Below are 17220 nucleotides of genomic sequence, written 5' to 3'. Positions count from 1 at the left end.
TGTTCCTATAAGCAGTACTCTAATACTTTTACTTATTTGCAAGCCTTGTCTTCATTCTACACTGAAATATATAAGGTGTGTGAAAGAGCTTTATTTTCAGTCACTCTGCTTGAGTAATAAATGGTAAGTGATTCTCACGCAGTCTGAAGGAATCATACTTTTACGTCCTTGATCTTGAATGGAAACGTTTTAATTTTTGCATCAATTACGGAAAATAGTTATGAAAGTGATTTTATTCATTGAACTATGCAAGCTGATGAATATGTAGCTCTAGTGTTGTGTAAAGAAAAACACTTGGAGGCTATCTCATAGGGCAGACACCAAAGGGTGCTGTGTAGAATCAAGGGGGGGAGGGTAAAGGCAGACTTCTCTGAAAATGAAGGAGTCTTTTTTGGGTGTAAGCCAGCCCAAGAGGGCTGGTTTCAGAGTTGTCCAAGTGAAGCCTGATTTTTATCATGTTACCCCTGCCAGCTCTTCCTAGGCTCTAGAGACTACCAGGTTAAGGAAATCCAAACTACTATTACCTCAAAGGTGGTTTTCCCAAACCCAGTGGATTTTTAGAGTAATTCTGGAAAGAGATGTATTTGCACCAATAAATATTGAGTTCCTTTTCACAGAAACTGATCTTAACAGCTGTGAAACAAGCGTGCTAAAACTTTTGAAATTTAGCAGATGGCATTCACTTCCCGGTACCAAACATGTAACCACAGACCAAGAGTACAGACCGACCATTTGCTAGAGTTATGCTCATTTATGTTGATTATGCTATTAGAAGCTATGCAACCACAAATGTATATGAACATGTATGTATATAATGCAAACAAAGTGAACCATGGGCCTCTCATAATAAATCCATGGGGAAAGATGAAATAAGTAGTTTACATCTAAAATTCTGCATCATTAGTTGGTATACAGTGGTGTACCCTGATACTTTCTTCAAGCAAATTTTCTGATAAACTAGGAATAAAATAATTCTTGAAAGCATCGGTGTCCTAGTTCATATTATAGGTTTTGATATAACAGTCTCACTTTCCACATAACTTGGAAACAAAATTAAATAGACATGACATGTGAACTCAAAGAATGGTAAGCTGGCTGGGTCAAACAGTTTTGACTATAATATTTCATAATGAGAGAAAATCTTAGTGACGAGGTATGGAGTAATTGAAAGACTTCTGCCTGGCCAAACTTTCGGAAATAAAAATGATCAAAGTGTGTTAGATGATAATCAATCATTTTACCTTGAAAATAATGTGAAAAGTAAGCCTTTAGAAATGTCGAGTGACCAAATGTGTGCAGAAATTAACTTTTTTTATTATATATCATATAATGTAGTAGTAAAGTCTGTTTGAAGTGCATGAATAAAAAGTTAGTGAAATTACAGGAGGAACAATCTATATAGCAATAATAGGTGCATTCCCTGTGCATCTGAAAGAAAAAAAAAGAGTTTTCACTCATTTTGGCCTAAAACTTAGTGTTCAGGTTCCCAGGATTCTGACATCAGAACCCGGATAACGCTGATTAGAACCATAGGGGCTTTACAATAAAAGCTAAAATATTGACCATATGATGGCAAAAAGTCTTATTTTGTGGTTAACTGATTCTCTTCTAGCTACTCTCTGATGAAGTTGGTGGCGCTGTAGAGGAGGACCGCCGCCTCCTGGACGAGGACCGGGACCGTTCAGCGTCGTAGGGGATGTGCTTGGCGTAGTTGTCCATCTGAGCCTCGAGGAAGTCTCTCTGCTGCTGCCTGATGGTTTGGCTTATGAGCCCAGGCAGGGCATGGATGCTACCAATCAAAGTCTCTAACTTCGTTTCCAGGGTAACGATCCTCTTCTCAAAGTCTTCACTTCTTTCATTTAAGTCGGAAATCATGTCATACATGATGTTCTGAGTCTAGAAAACAGGAGTGAGAAGAACAGAGAGACAAAGAATGAAGGTTTAATTACACTTGCCCTGGAAGCAGACTAGCCAGCTATCAGAGCTTGAGGGCTGGTCTCCTTTTGGCAACTTGCAGTGCAACAGGGGTGTCAGCTAACTGAACACGTGACCTGGCCAAACAAATTTGGTGTGTTTGTTCAATGCCAGGGCTTAGAAAAGTAAGACCATAGGAATTAATTTGATTCAGTTGCAGAAAATGGTGTGCAGGTATTGCTGGTGGTATGTCCAAGGATTTTAAGTGGTGTGTGGAGAGACAAACATGTTTTGATTTTATATTTATGTATATATTTTAAGGGTTGTTAGAAAAGTTAGCATGTCAAATTCATTATGTAACATGTAATACTAATTAGGGTAAGTCTGATTGTTAAAAACAAGCTGATTTTAAAGAACAACATATAATATTGCAGATGGTATTGGGATATAGCAGACATTTTGACTGAAATATGAATGAAGCTTAGGACAAACTGATTTGATCGAGTAATTTAGTAACTTAAAGCAATTAAAAATGCCTAAATATCTTTTTGCTGCCTTATGTTCCAAATTATAGGCTCTCCTTTGGGTCAAATAGAATTTTTACAGATAACTAGCAATGGCACCCCACTCCGGTACTCTTGCCTGGAAAATCCCATGGATGGAGGAGGCTGGTGGGCTACAGTCCATGGGGTCGCTAAGAGTTGGAAACGACTGAGCGACTTCACTTTCACTTTTCACTTTCATGCATTGGAGAAGGAAATGGCAACCCACTCCAGTGTTCTTGCCTGGAGAATCCCAGGGACCGGGGGAGCCTAGTGGGCTGCTGTCTATGGGGTCGCACAGAGTCGGACACGACTGAAGTGACTTAGCAGCAGCAGCAGCGAGAAAATAAATGTTAGAGGAGATACTAAAGTTACCAATCCACCTTGTTAGCTATGGCTTAATTAGAACTAAGTGGTTTGAAATATGAAAATGTTTTCAGTGTCCTAGTGAACTTTGCAACTGGTTGTCCTGATCAGAGGGTATTCATAACTGACTCCCAGTTATAGTTCTGGAAATAGGGAGATAAGAGACAGGGAAAGAAGACTTCAGTGCTGACCAGCTCAGAACCAGAGAGGGAAGAAGGTGATCAAGAAAGGAAGGCTGGCGACATTAACCTTAACCCACTGCAGCCTTTCCCAAGCCTCAGACCTTTATGGCTAAGCCTGCTCTCCTATCATATTTCCCTCTATAATACGTGTTTTTATCCTGTTTAACAACCCCTTAGTGATGATAAATGAACTTACTGAATAAGGAAGTTACTGTTCAGAACACAGGCAAACCTTCCTGGGTTTGGCCAGGAAGACAGTTCATTAACTCTATGTTTACTATACAGTCTTGAGACTACGTGAGACTATTCATTCAGCAAATACTAATCTCTTTATGTCATGGACAGTCTGCAATAATAATAAGCATGGCACTAAAGAAGTAACTGAAAGACACAGCATCTTGCCTCACAGATATATAATTTTACTTCAAGAGTATATTTATTATGTATAATAGTATATATTATAGTGAAACGATATATATTATATATATTATTTTCAAGTGACCTCTTTTATTTTTTCATAAATATACCCAATTTCTTTTATCATTTGATCTAGGAGTGATAATAAGAACCTGCTCCTTCTTTGTTCACAATGTGTCCCACTGAGAACCACGGGTGTAAATATTAGTTGAGCACATCTTCAGGCCTCATATATATGTGCTGCCCAGCTTAAATGAACAATACATGATCTCCTAGGGGTTCACTTCAGTTCAGTCGCTCAGTCGTGTCCAACTCTTTGTGACCCCATGGACCGCAGCACGCCAGACCTCCCTGTCCACCACCAACTCCCGGAGTTTACCCCACTGAGTCGGTGATGCCATCCAACCATCTCATCCTCTGTCATCCCCTTCTCCTCCTGCCTTCAATCTTTCCTAGCATCAGGAAAGATGCTAGGAATCAGTTTTTGACTTTTCAAATGAGTCAGTTCTTTGCATCAGGTAGCCAAAGTAATGGAGTTTCAGCTTTAGCATCAGTCCTTCCAGTGAACACCCAGGACTGATTTCCTTTAGGAAGGACTGGTTGGATCTCCTTGCAGTCCAAGGGACTCTCAAGAGTCTTCTCCAACACCACAGTTCAAAAGCATCAATTCTTTGGCACTCAGCTATCTTTATAGTTCAACTCTCAAAACCATACATGACCACTTGAAAAACCATAGCCTTGATTAGACGGACCTTTGTTGGCAAAGTAATGTCTCTGCTTTTGAATATGCTGTCTAGATTGGTCATAACTTTCCTGTCAAGGAATAAGCGTCTTTTAATTTCATGGCTACAGTCAGCATCTGCAGTGATTTTAGAGCCCCCCAAAATAAAGTCTGACACTGTTTCCCCATCTATTTGCCATGAATAGATGTAAATCTTACTCCTAGGGGTAAGTCACTAAATACTTCACTTCTATTTGTAAGATATCAAATATTCCACTCTAACATATTTATACAGTATGTATTACTGATGGACAGGGAGGCCTGGTGTGCTGCAGTTCATGGGGTTGCAAAGAGTCAGACACAACTGAGCAAATGAACTGAACTGATATACACTAAAATGAATTTAATTAATGACTCTAGGACAAATAGGTATAATTTTTGAAGAATATGATGGGGCCCTTGTAAAGGACATAGTTGTTACAGCAAACAAAGAGCAGAACACAGGTCTGACTGAGAACTGCCTCTTTCAAAGCATTCATGTTAACAGGCTCAACACATACATAAATGTTGTTCTAATGCCTCCTTTAAAATTTAGAACATTGAAAGGAATGTCGTCATTGTTGAAAAATATTCATATTTTGAAGTACAGTTCACTTGAAAGGAACAACCAAAATAAACCAGATAAAACATCTAAATGTAATATAAGAATTGGGGACTATTAATGTACTTTTAAAAAGTAGTGTGAAGACATATAGATCAATGGAACAGGACAGAAAGCCAGTTGTTTAAAATAGGTAAAAAAAGATTTATTAATGAGTTATATTTAGCCTTGAAAGTGAAAGTCACTCAGTCATGTCTGACTCTTTGCAACCCCATGGACTACCCAGTCCACAGAATTCTCCAGGCCAGAATACTGGAGTGGGCAGCCTTTCCCTTCTCCAGGGGATTGTCCCAACCAGGGACTGAACCCAGGTCTCCCACACTGCAGGCAGATTCTTTACCAGCTGAGCCAGAAGGGAAGCCCATTTAGCCTTGAACCTCATAGTAAAACCCAAGATCTGGCTCTGCTCTCATAGGGATGAGACTAAGCTATATATAAGCATCCCAAAGGTATTGTCTCATAGCTTATTTATATTTCTAACTGAACTTCAAATTCCTGTAAGCAGCGAAGCTTTTAGAATGTGTAGAGGGAAAGTGCACACTAAGCAAGAGTCTTAGAAGAATTCTTCTAAGCAGGGCCGTCACGTTGGTAAGTTCTGCCGGTTTGATTGGTTAAATGTCTTTGGAGGGGCCGCCTCCTGAAGTGGTACTGTTTTCTCTGCAGGGGTTAGCTCCAACAGGTGTGAATATCGGGGCTGAGACCCCAAGCTCACCTTCGCCAGGTCCACCAAGGTGTTCGCCTGGTCGTTCAGCTTCCTCTGCTCCATTTTTACACTCCTCAATCTAAAAGACAGAATCTGAAGTCAGAAAGTTTTTTTTTTTTTTCTTTTCTGCGACTATCATAAGCCTTCCAAAGAGCATGCACAAAATTGACAAGAGCAAATAACTGCATGGATAATGCCTTGAATATTTGAGGGTAAAGTCCCAATTGGTTATGTATCTGGTACAATGAGAAGCATGCTTCCCCAACACCGCAAAAAGGAAGGGAGAGAGAAACAGATAAGGTGTCCTTAGGACAACTATTTACCAGGGAGTCAAAGTTGAATTGAGAAAGGCTCATAAGGATTTAACCATATGAGAAAAGCCAAAACATTCCTTAAAGCCCCAGTATCGTGACAAATAGACATAGGAAGAAATATGCAAAGCAACAGGAATTTTATCAGTGTTGGCGCATGAGCACCTTCCTATGTCTACGTGACTAGATACAGGTGTTAGCCCTGTTTAGTCTGAAATGGATTGGGTTAGGTATTTGAACCTGATGAAACACAGTGATAAGTGAGATTCTCATTAGCAACAAGAAAACTTTTATTCAACCAGCAGCAAGATAACTCAAAATACATAATTCTCTTATCCTTCATTGTATTTATTTCACTTGACTTTTAAACTGCCACTGAATTTGAAGGGAAGCCAGACCATTTCCTTGGGAGAATTTCCCTTCATTTTTTTTATTGTAGATAAAAGTCACAGGACAATTCGAATGTCTGACAGATGGTATCTCTTCTACTTGTAAAGTTACTTTTAGAAACTTTTAAATAACATTGAGTATATCTGATTGACAGTCATAAAACCTTTTTTTTAAAATTCTGAATGAGTACTTACTATACTGTAACTGAGTGACAGTAATATTTCAACAAATATTTATTCAGTGCTCATTACCTAGCAAGAAATTAAGATTTTCCAACCAGAGAAAAGCAGTCTATTGCTCTTTAAGTCAACAATTCAAAGCCATGCTCCAAGAGAAGCAGGTCTCTGGTATACTTTGTGAAAACCCATGCTAACCTTATTACTCTGGTGACAAGTCATTTTACAAAGTATAGTGTTAATGCTGGAGCATGTATTCTTGATTATTTCCCAATTTAAATGAAAGGTAATTGGCTAGAAGGGATACAAAAATTCACAGGGCAAGATTTTACTGCCAGGGAGATTTCTGTAACACATGTTCACGATGCTCAGTGATTTTTGTTCTGAAATATGGATCTTCAATATGCCACCAAATCTGTCCAGAGTGAAAAGATAGCTCCTCCTGCCAGTGAGCATTTAAGTGACACCTGCTTCCGACGCGATCTTTACCAATCTCAAACAGGTTAAGGTCAGATCTTGTGATTGTGACTATGTGTTTCTTTATTAGAAGACTTGGAACTAATTTAACTGGCTCCTTTTTATGCTATTATAGTAATGGAATATGTTTTAGTCTAAAAGAAATCTACAAACACATATTTAAATCTAATATGTTGTTGAGAAATGTTTCTCTCTAAGTACTTAAAAGGGTTGCAGTTCTTGATGTATGCCTTTTAAAAAGAGTAAAAAAAAAAAAAAAAAAACACCCCAAACACAAGCAAACCAACTTCAAACAGGTGTGGGTCATTCTAGAGAAATGTATGAGTGTCAGACACAGACCCTGTGCTCCTTGGCCCTAACCTGACATTCAGTTTCTTTGTGTGTGAAAAGAAGAGTGTTAGATTGGGATTTTCTTTCTGAAGAGCTGGATTTATACCAATGGAGGTGTTCTAGATGACTAAGTGATACTCAAGCAAGACATTAAAGAACACTAAACCAGATGGAGAGAGAGTTATTCCCTTTAATTCTCTTCCAATTCTTGAATTATTATAAGAAAAATCTCCCGGGCTAGTCCTATCCTGTTTTTATCTTCTAACACCTGCTCTTCCCCCTCCTTTTTTTTTTTTTTTTTTTAAAGAGGGAGCAGAATCTCAGCTCAGAGCTCTCTGCAGGCAACAGCTTGTGGCTTGAGTTCAATACCAGTGGCTCAGTTGTCAACCAGTTTACCATTATCTCTCTCTCCTTGCTGGGAGTGACATATTTTTAAATCCATTTATGACAGGGATTTATATCAAGCTTTTTTTTTTTTTTTTCAAATTTAGGGAAGTCATAGCAGAGTTGGCACATGAATGACTCGAAGTTTGGGACCACCAGATGGGAAGTCTCCAGCATTGGGTCAGGACAGCACAGTTCTGAGCTCTGCAAGCCTGCCAGCAGGGCCAGTGCTGGGCCCCTGGCTGAGGCGGGTGCTTCCCCTTCCACACAACATACTTCTCTTGGCTAACTCTATTGTGCCTCTGACAGTAGAATTTTGCCCATTTTATTTTCTGCTAATCTGGAAAGCTGATGTAGAGTAGCCTTGAACTTAAATCATCTTGCCGTGTTGCCGCTTAGACTGCCTGAAAAGTAGAATTGGTAAAAAAGCCTATGTAAGCTGCAGCTGCCAGAATAAAAGGTAACATGCAGACGTGTATTTTACTTCTCCCCCCGCCCCAAAAGAAGAATAAGAAACATATGTTGATTTCTTCCTTGTGAACTTCACTTATCACAGGAAAATATCATGATTTCGGAACACATTTCCACAGCAGCAATCAGACTACTAAAATTCACAATAGAGGATCCGCTTGGATGCATGCAGCCGGCAGGAAATTCTGCAAATGCTGAAAGGAGCGGCTCACACAACTTACTTCCGCGCTCTATGTTTCATTTTGTTGAAATAAAAAGACAAAACAAAAGAAAAGAAACTGTAAAATATTCTGGAACAAAACAACACAGAGTGGAGTTCAGTGTGCACAGGGGGCTCGATTCGCTAGCTGGAAGGTCCTGTCAAGATTCTGCAGGATTTGGGCATATTGATCAAAGAGAAACACTATTCCATTACGTCACCACCCTTCTGCACTGCTACTGTACTCCCCCACCTGAAAGCACATAGCTTCCTCCAGAACTAGAGTTCGGAAGGAAGAACTTGGATCAAGTTGTCTTGGCCTCTTTGAAACGTGACATTCAAGTAAAATAGGAGATGTTTTTGCCTAGTGTGAATAGGATATAGTTAAATGGATACTACTCTAAACAATAGGATTACACTTTTTTTGGAGGGGATACATCTTTTCCAAGTCGGGGCTATTGGGAAGCCTGGTTTTCTGAAAGGTGGGTAATCTAACTCTCTCTGTTATAGAAATTATTGGCTTTTTGGCTTTGAGACAAGTGCATGTTAATTGATGAGTCTCTAGCTGAGACGTAAGAATGAGAAGCTGTAAAGTTGATACCAGAGAAAGTGGTAAAAGTTACAGAAACAGAATGCTTCATGGCACTAAGTGATGATCCCCAAAGACAGACAGGGTCCTAAAAAGAGGACACAGGCCTGCAGAGTTAGGCATCCATCGGAGACTAGAAAGTCCTGCGTCCGGGAGAGAGGCCATGAGGCTTGGGAAAGAGAAGGAGAGCTGAGACAGAGGAGGCTGGTAGAGGGGACAGAGCTACTGCAAAGCTCTCAGGACAAATCAGAGGAGAGCAGAGGCCAGGAGAGCTCTAGTGAATGAATGGGTACATTTTCCCTCAACTGGCAAGGTCAGATTGCCCCCGCTGCTGATGGACAAGGCTGGGCAGTGAAGGCAGTAAAGGCCATGCCCGTAGGAATCGAGCCCTGTGTGCTTTCCTTTATGACTTCACTAAGTTCAAATGAAAGGTAATTATGCATAATTAGAATAATCTAGCCCCACCCAGCCCGTCTACTTTTCACAAAGTTGTAAGGACCCTCCCACATCAAAGGAAACCCCATAGTCCCAAGACTAATTTACAAAACAATTTATCTTTGAGTTGCTTGAAGCTTATCTGCTTTAGAAGTACACACAGCTACAGAAGAAACAATGAGAAATGTCTGAAAGAAGCAGAAGAATCACCTGTGGCTTCCTCTGCCCAAAGGCAGCGTGTTGAAAGACACATGACACCTACACCATGAAACCCTTCACATCAGGTCAATACGTCTTGTGGCAGTATACCAATCGCTTAGGAACAGCTTTTATACTTAGTTTCCCCAAATATTTTTTTGCCTTTTTATTATAGGAATTTTCAAACCTATAGCAAAGTTGAAAAAAATTTTACAATGGATATCCCTAAGTTGTCCCCCAACGTTTTGAGTGTGAATGTATTCTGAGCTTAAGAGGTCTATGACAAACTTTTATAAATATATGAATAACCACCATTTATATATGGCTACAGAATTATGAGGAAAATTGTCAAAGCATTTATTTGTTTCAGTTCTATGAAAGTTTATCAATGCCATCAAAGGCAAGTGTCACATTTCATTATATACTGGAGACATGGTACACTAGCAGGAAGGGACACTAACACAATCCCAGAGGAAATGGGATGTGTGATTGCTGAACCCAGAGACTGACCCACTGGCTCAATTCCACGTCACCTCTCATCCTTTCATCCCAGGATACTACAACTTCTCACAACCACAAAGGTAAGTTTTCTTTTTAATAGATCCGAACAAAATAGGTTAGTATCGAAACATTCAAGTACAAAGAAAGAACTCTCGGCAGTATGCCATGTGTACCTCTTGTATGAACGCTGAGGTTACTGTGTTGTATGGTTTGGGGGGGCATGTAGGAACGATCACTCTACCAGGAAAGTTTACCAGGTGACTCTTGAAGGGGAGGTGAAAGCTTAGCATCACTCAGGGGACCCACTCTCTTAAGTCTAAGCCTCAAGAAATCAAGATGTGTCGGTGAGCAGTCCAGGTGTGGTGCCTAGCTTTAAAGGTAGCTATGACTCGAGGAAGCAAGTTCCTGCTTGGGAGCTGGGTCTCATACAATGTTCCTCTCTTTCACTTTTCTTCTTCGCCCAGACTTGGAAAGAGTACTACCTTAACATTCTTTTCTTTGTAATGTGGAAAATGCATAGTTGTGTGTGTCCAGTCAAGTTACAGAGCTGAAGCAGAAATAAGGTCACTCTGGTGCTGGTGGCAGTGAGGGAAAGGACCCGTGTGGATTGCTAAGACGGCAGTGAAGACCAGCTACTCCGCCGCGTGTGCAGAACCTCCTATTTTAGAGCTTGGGTTCTTGGATTTTATTTTCATTAGGGAAGGGAGCAATTTCTGTAGAAATTCATGTATGTCTATAGACATAGACACATTCCACATTTTCAGTGTTACCTCCTTAAAAAGGGCAGTGGATGGGCCGGTGGAAAGGTAGAGATGAATGCTTGGTGATTTCCCACAGAATGTAAGTGTAATATACATATGAATTAGCTAAATAAGTAAAATGAAAACTTCAACCTCAAAACTTCCTGTCTCTGTGCTAATTAGCTCTGAGAAAATACATCTCACTCTCTAATCTGGATACCTAGTATTTACCTACCTTTCCATGATTACCCTGGTAGGCTGCCTGAGAAAAGCCAGTTTTCTGACCCACCAATGTGATGCATCTGCCCTTCTCCATATGGAAATGGCATTAAGATCAAGGCTGCATGACATCACAGCTGACACCCACATAATGTACTTACGGTAACGATGCTGCCAGCCTGGGGGAGAAAGACCTGGTGCTTTCAAATTATCATGGAAACTTACTAGATAGAGATGTGTACTTTAAAGCCTATGATGGTATAACAATAAAATGGTATGAATGACTTAGACAAATTGAGTAACCGTGGCTTGGATAAAGTCTGAATAATGACAGAAGAGCGCAAGGCCTATAGGAACTCTAAAATCAATAATGAACACATAGCATATAGAAAATCCCCCAAATCCTAATTAAAAACTAATTTAAAAATTCAAGTATTAAATCAATTGCATGTACTACCTTCATATAAAGATGTTGGCAGTATGTTAAAAAAATCCAAGTAGATCATAAAATGTTAAATTTCTTTCAAGGTTTTGTACTAGATACAAACTAAACATCTTAGAGCAAACTGTATGAATAAATAAATGTAAAAATAAGATTTTAACTGAAATTATTCCTTCTATTTAAAAAGAGAAACTGAATAGACACTTTAATTAATATATTATGTGGCTATTCGCCCAATAATAAATGATTTTTCATCATAAAATGAACTGACAAATGAAATTCTAAGAAAATTTATGGAATTATTAAAATGCCAAAAAATGTCTTCTGGGAACAAACATGATAATGTTCTCTTTTTCACTCTTGCATGAAAGAAGAATAAGTAGGTGCAAGAATTAAAAACCAGAGATACCAATGCAGAATGAAAGTGAAGAATGGTACTTACTGATGAATAGCTTGCAAGAATTTCCGTTGATGTTTTCTGACTTTTGCATGATCTATCTTTTTTACTAGCTTTGTATTTTTGTAAATTAGCCATGTTTCCCTGAGTACATTGGCAGCTGCATTTTTCACCTGTTAGGAAAACAAACAAACACAGCTGGTGATAAGTTCCAGAGCAGAATCCTTTGCAACTTGGTTGGGGGTCTACTCTTCAGCCTGATGATCATGGTAAGCTCTAGCTCTGCTTAGTAACTCAAATTGTTTTCTTGAATCTGTGCGTTTTGAAAAGTACCTACACCTGTTGGGAACACTTACCTTGAAATATGAGGGGCTACTGATCTCTTTTTTGGGCTAACCTCTTCCTTGAGGAACCTTTCATTCACCACTTAAAGAAAAAAAAAAGAAGAATCTACTGTTTTCTTCACCTTGTACTGCAATTGTTCTCTCCATGTTCTTCATTTCCCTGGAGAAAGGCAAGATGCCAGAAGGCCAAGGTTAACCTTGTCCTTTGCAGCTTGTTCAGCATTTCTGGCTGTGCTCTACAGGAAGGGCATGTTCCCACTGCTGAATGTACAAGGAGACCCAGTCATCCAGCCTCCCAGCGTGACTCAGCAAATGGCATGCTTGTTAGCACACTTTAATCAACTGACAGAGAGTCTATGTTGTCAAGATTTTGTTGGTAATTTAAATACACTGTGTTTCACATGGTCAGGACAAACGTAAAGGATGTTAGTGACACTGCCAAAACCTATTGCAGCTGATGGAAAGTGTGAATACTTCCTAGTGAGGCTTCAATCACTTGCTTTCTTGATTCGTCTTTAAAAATCCCTACAAGTCCTCCTTCTTGTTCATAAGACAAGAACTGATGACCCGGAACTTTCCATTGTGCTTGTTATAAGCTACTTATTCTGAGGTCGATCCATTTAATTCTTTTGAATGGTAGATAAAGTTAAGTTCTCACAAGGAGAACTGCAGGCTAAAGGGGGACTGGGTGGAGGAAGACAACTTTTTAAAGATGAAATAATATCATTTGCAGCACCATGGGTGGGCCTAGAGATTGTCATTCTGAGTGAAATAAATCAGACAGAGAAGCAGAAGCATTGTATGGCATCCCTTATACCTGAACTAAAAACACATGATACAAATGAACTTATTTATAGAACAGACTCAAAGACAGAGAACACACTTATGGTTGCCAGGAGGAAAGATCAGGGGAATGAATAGTTAGGGAGCTTGGGATGGACATGTACACACTAGATATTTAAAGTGGATAACCAACAAGGGCCAACTGTATAGCACGGGGAACTCTGCTCAGTGTCATGTGACAGCCTGAAATGGAGGGGAGTTTGTGGGAGAATGGATACATGTATAGGGATACACATACAATGTATATGTATGGTTGAATCCCTTTGCGGTCCACCTGAAATTATCATAACATTGTTAACTGGCTATACTGCAATATGAAACAAAAAGTTTTTTTTTTTTTTTTTTTTTTAAAAGGCAGTGTCCTGGGGAAAGACAGAACAATGAACTGGGCTTCAGAAACAGATTTTAAGTCCCTGACTTTGGACCAACCAAGTCAGGTCAAGGAGGTTAGCTAACCTTGTAGAACCTGAGTTTTTTCTAACATGAGAAGGTTAAAGAGAATTATTGTCAGTCCTTTTCAGCACTTAGAATTACAATAAGAGAGAGTATTATAATTTACCAAAACTATGGCCCAAGTAGGCATGTGTATTTTTCCACTTTAGCAGAAAAAGCATGGGCCTTGGTGGCTGATGGTGAATCCTTTTTCTTAGTGCTGAAACGCTTTCTTTTTGAATGAAACTGTACTGCTAGAACCCACTTTAAGAAAACGGCTGGTATCTTAAGACTGCTTTTAGTTGTGACTGCCTTTGGATATTCATTAGACTCTGCATAGGGAACATTCTCCAACCAACAGAAAAATGACTGAAACATGGGATGCCGAACACCTGCAGTGCATGTAAGTGACATCACCACCACCCACAGTGAAGTGAAAAGGTGCTCCAGTTAACGCTTGGATCTTCACTCTTATGCAAACACATTTCTCTTCCTCACAGAGGTAGGAGTCTGTTCAGAAGGCTCTTCCATCTGACACTGACATCCTTTGTAAAGGTAAGAAATTGAATATAGTGTAAGTTGCTCAGGTTGGAGGACCCAGCTTTTGTTTAATTTTTATTTGGAGTATAGTTGATTAACAATAATGTGTTAGTTACAGGTGTACAGCAAAGCGATTCAGTTATACCCATACAAGTGTCCATTATTTTTCAAATTATTTTCCCATTTGTTTTGTTACAGAATATTGAACGGAATTTCCCGAGCTATAGAGTAGGCCCTGGTTGGTTATTTATTGGAAACACAGCTGTGTGTACATGACAATCCTAAATCCCCAGTCTATCCCTCCTCATCCACCCTTTCTCCCTGATCACCATAAGTTCATTCTGTGTGTTCCTGTTCTGTAAATAAGTTCATTTGTATCATGTTTTTAGATTCTGCATATAAGCAATATCATATGATATTTGTCTGATTTACTTCGCTTAGTATGATAATCTCCAGGTCCATCCATGGTGCTGCAAATGGCATTATTTCATTCCTTTTATGGCCGAGTAGTCTTATTCCTTGGAAGGAAAGTTATGACCAACCTAGACAGCATATTAAAAAGCAGAGACATGACTTTGCCAACAAAGGTCTGTCTAGTCAAGGCTATGCTTTTTCCAGTGGTCATGTATGGATGTGAGAGTTGGACTGTGAAGAAAGCTGAGCACTGAAGAATTGATGCTTTTGAACGGTGGTGTTGGAGAAGACTCTTGAGAGTCCCTTGGACTGCAAGGAGATCCAACCAGTCCATTCTAAGGGAGATCAGTCCCGGGTGTTCTTTGGAAGGAATGATGCTAAAGCTGAAACTCCAGTACTTTGGCCACCTCATGCAAAGAGTTGACTCACTGGATAAACTCTGACGCTGGGAGGGATTGGGGACTGGAGGAGAAGGAGAAGGGCTGGATGGCATCACCTACTCGATGAACGTGAATTTGAATGAACTCCAGGAGTTGGTGATGGACAGGGAGGCCTGGCGTGCTTCAGTTCATGGGGTCGCAAAGAGTCGGACATGACTGAGTGACTGAACTGAACTGAATATCCCATTGTATATATGTACCACACTGAGGTTGGTTCCACATCTTGGCTATTGTAAACAATGAACGCTGGGTGCACGTATCCTTTCGAATCATGGTTTTCTCTGGATATAAAACCAGGAGTAGAATTGCTGGATCGTATGTAGCTCTGTTTTTAGTTTTGAAAGGAACTTCCATACTGCTCTCCATAGTGGTTGTACCAATTTACATTCCCATCAACAGGGTAGGAGGGTTTCCTTTTCTGCACACTCTCTCTAGTGTTTATTGTTTGGAGACTCTTTGATGATGGCCATTCTGACTGGTATGAGATGATACCTCATTGTAGTTTTGATTTGCATTTCTCTAATACTTAGTGATGTCGAGCATCTTTTCATGTATATCTTGGCCATCTGTATGTCTTCCATGGAGAAATATCTATTTAGGTCTTTTGCTCATTTTTTTGGTTTGATTGTTTTTGATATAGAGACACATGAGCTGTTTGTAAATTTTGTTAAGAATATTATCATTTCATTCTTTCACATGGAGCTGTCCAGTTTCCTGGCACCACTTACTGAAGAGACTGTCTTTTCTCCATTGTATAGTCTTGCTTCCTTTGTCATAGATTAAGTGACCAGAGGGGTGTGGGTTTATTTCTGGGCCTTCCATCCTGTTCCATTGATCTATATTTCTGTTTTGATGACTTCAGCTTTGAAGGAGGACCTTGTTTTTAAAGAGTGGAGAGGGAAGTGACTGACCAGCACTGCCTGGGGTTGGGACAGGCCCTTCTCCACTTAGCAAGGAGAAGGGCTGTTTACTGGAGGTCTCAGCTCTCTGAGCAGCTGTACTGCCTGGAAGACTGGTAAGGGATCTGATACATCCTCCCTTCCTGGTTTTATCAGCTCAAGACGAACACAGACTGGCGAGGCAGCAAGAAAACTGGGTAAGCAGTACCGAGAAAAAACATGTTGAACACAGGAGTGTTTGGAACAGAACATAGCAACCAATTTTGGTTTGGATTCTCATCTACAAAGAGCAAATGTCAAATTGGTTAAGTCCATAAAATTTTCAAAAATGATCCAATGCTCGTCCTTAATGTATTTTAAAAGGTTTTTTGAGATGGTAGAGGAATGACTGGAGGGGAGTAGAGACGAGTTATATGTGAGAGTTCTGACAGAACACTTGCTCCTTGGAAGGAAAGCTATGACAAACCTAGACAGCATATTAAAAATCAGAGACACCACTTTGCTGACAAAGGTCTGTATAGTCAAAGCTATGGTTTTCCCAGTAGTCATGTACAGATGTGAGAGCTGGACCATGAAGAAGGCTGAATGCCAAACAACTGATGCTTTCAAACTTGTGGTGTTGTAGAAGACTCTTGAGAGTCGCTTGGACAGCAAGGAGATCAAACCAGTCAATTCTAAAGGAAATCAACCCTGAATACTCATTGGAAGGACTGATGCTGAAGCTCCAATACTTTGGCCACCTGATATGAAGAGCAAACTTACTGGAAAAGACGCTGATTCTAGGAAAGATTGATGGCAGGAGAAGAGGGTGACAGAGGATGAGATGGTTGGATGGCATCATGGACTCAGTGGACAGAGACAGTGAAGGACAGGGAAGCCTGGCATGCTGCAGTCCATGGGGTTGCAAAGAGTCAGGCACAACTCAGTGGCTGAACAACAACAAAGAAATTTATACTACTAAAAGTATTGGGGTGCCCAAAAAGTTAGTTCAGGTTTTTCTGTAAGATGTTATGGAAAAACCCAAAGGAACTTTTTGGCCAACCCAATAGTAATAGTCTCCAGATGACTCCAACCCACTTCACAGGTATAAAGGACATGACATATTACTTTTTAATTACTGATGAATCAGCAACATATTAAAGTCATAGTTACTAAGGTAAAATATATTTTTAAGTGAAACAATACTTTATAAACCACAAAACCTCTTGTAGCTGATTGGCTTTTAACTGAATATCTGCTTTGTTCAATCCTACAAGATACATAGAGCATTATATAACAGACTACTTTGCTTATAGATTTCCTTTGATTTTTACTACTTTCTTTTTCAACTTGTATATAAGTTATATATATAAATATATTTCTGTCTTTTTCTCTTTTTCTTCCTCTTGCTTCTTTCTTTAGGGGCTTTTATGAGTGTCTTCCAAAATTCAAGGGGAAGGAACATAATCTGCTTTAAGAAGCAGAAGGGCTTCTTAACTCTCCTTCTGATATTTACGGTAAACTGTTGCTCCATATACTATAGGTGATACCTCCAGGATGCCCA

General features: G+C 39.7%; 1 protein-coding gene and 1 non-coding gene across 8 annotated transcripts in view; one reads left to right on the top strand and one right to left on the bottom strand.

The window, feature by feature from the left end:
• Positions 1 to 1294: 1294 nt before the first annotated feature.
• KCNN2 (potassium calcium-activated channel subfamily N member 2) overlaps positions 1295 to 17220 on the bottom strand; it is a 495496-nt gene continuing 479570 nt past the window's right edge. For 5 of the 7 annotated variants that reach the window (XM_059890244.1, XM_059890246.1, XM_024997305.2 and 2 more), the window contains 3 exons: positions 11811 to 11938; positions 5516 to 5585; positions 1295 to 1896 (listed from right to left, as the gene is read on the bottom strand). In XM_059890244.1, coding sequence (XP_059746227.1) covers positions 1609 to 1896; positions 5516 to 5585; positions 11811 to 11938 — 486 coding nt within the window. In that variant the 3' untranslated portion in view covers positions 1295 to 1608. 7 annotated transcript variants of the gene reach the window in all.
• Positions 16656 to 16715, top strand: MIR2285CW-2 (microRNA mir-2285cw-2). Its single transcript, NR_162372.1, has one exon. It is a non-coding gene; the product is annotated as a microRNA mir-2285cw-2 (primary transcript).

The sequence above is a fragment of the Bos taurus genome, chromosome 10, assembly GCF_002263795.3.
Source record: "Bos taurus isolate L1 Dominette 01449 registration number 42190680 breed Hereford chromosome 10, ARS-UCD2.0, whole genome shotgun sequence".
In the NCBI taxonomy this organism is placed as follows: domain Eukaryota; kingdom Metazoa; phylum Chordata; class Mammalia; order Artiodactyla; family Bovidae; genus Bos; species Bos taurus.
This window is presented reverse-complemented; position numbering and strand designations above follow the sequence as displayed.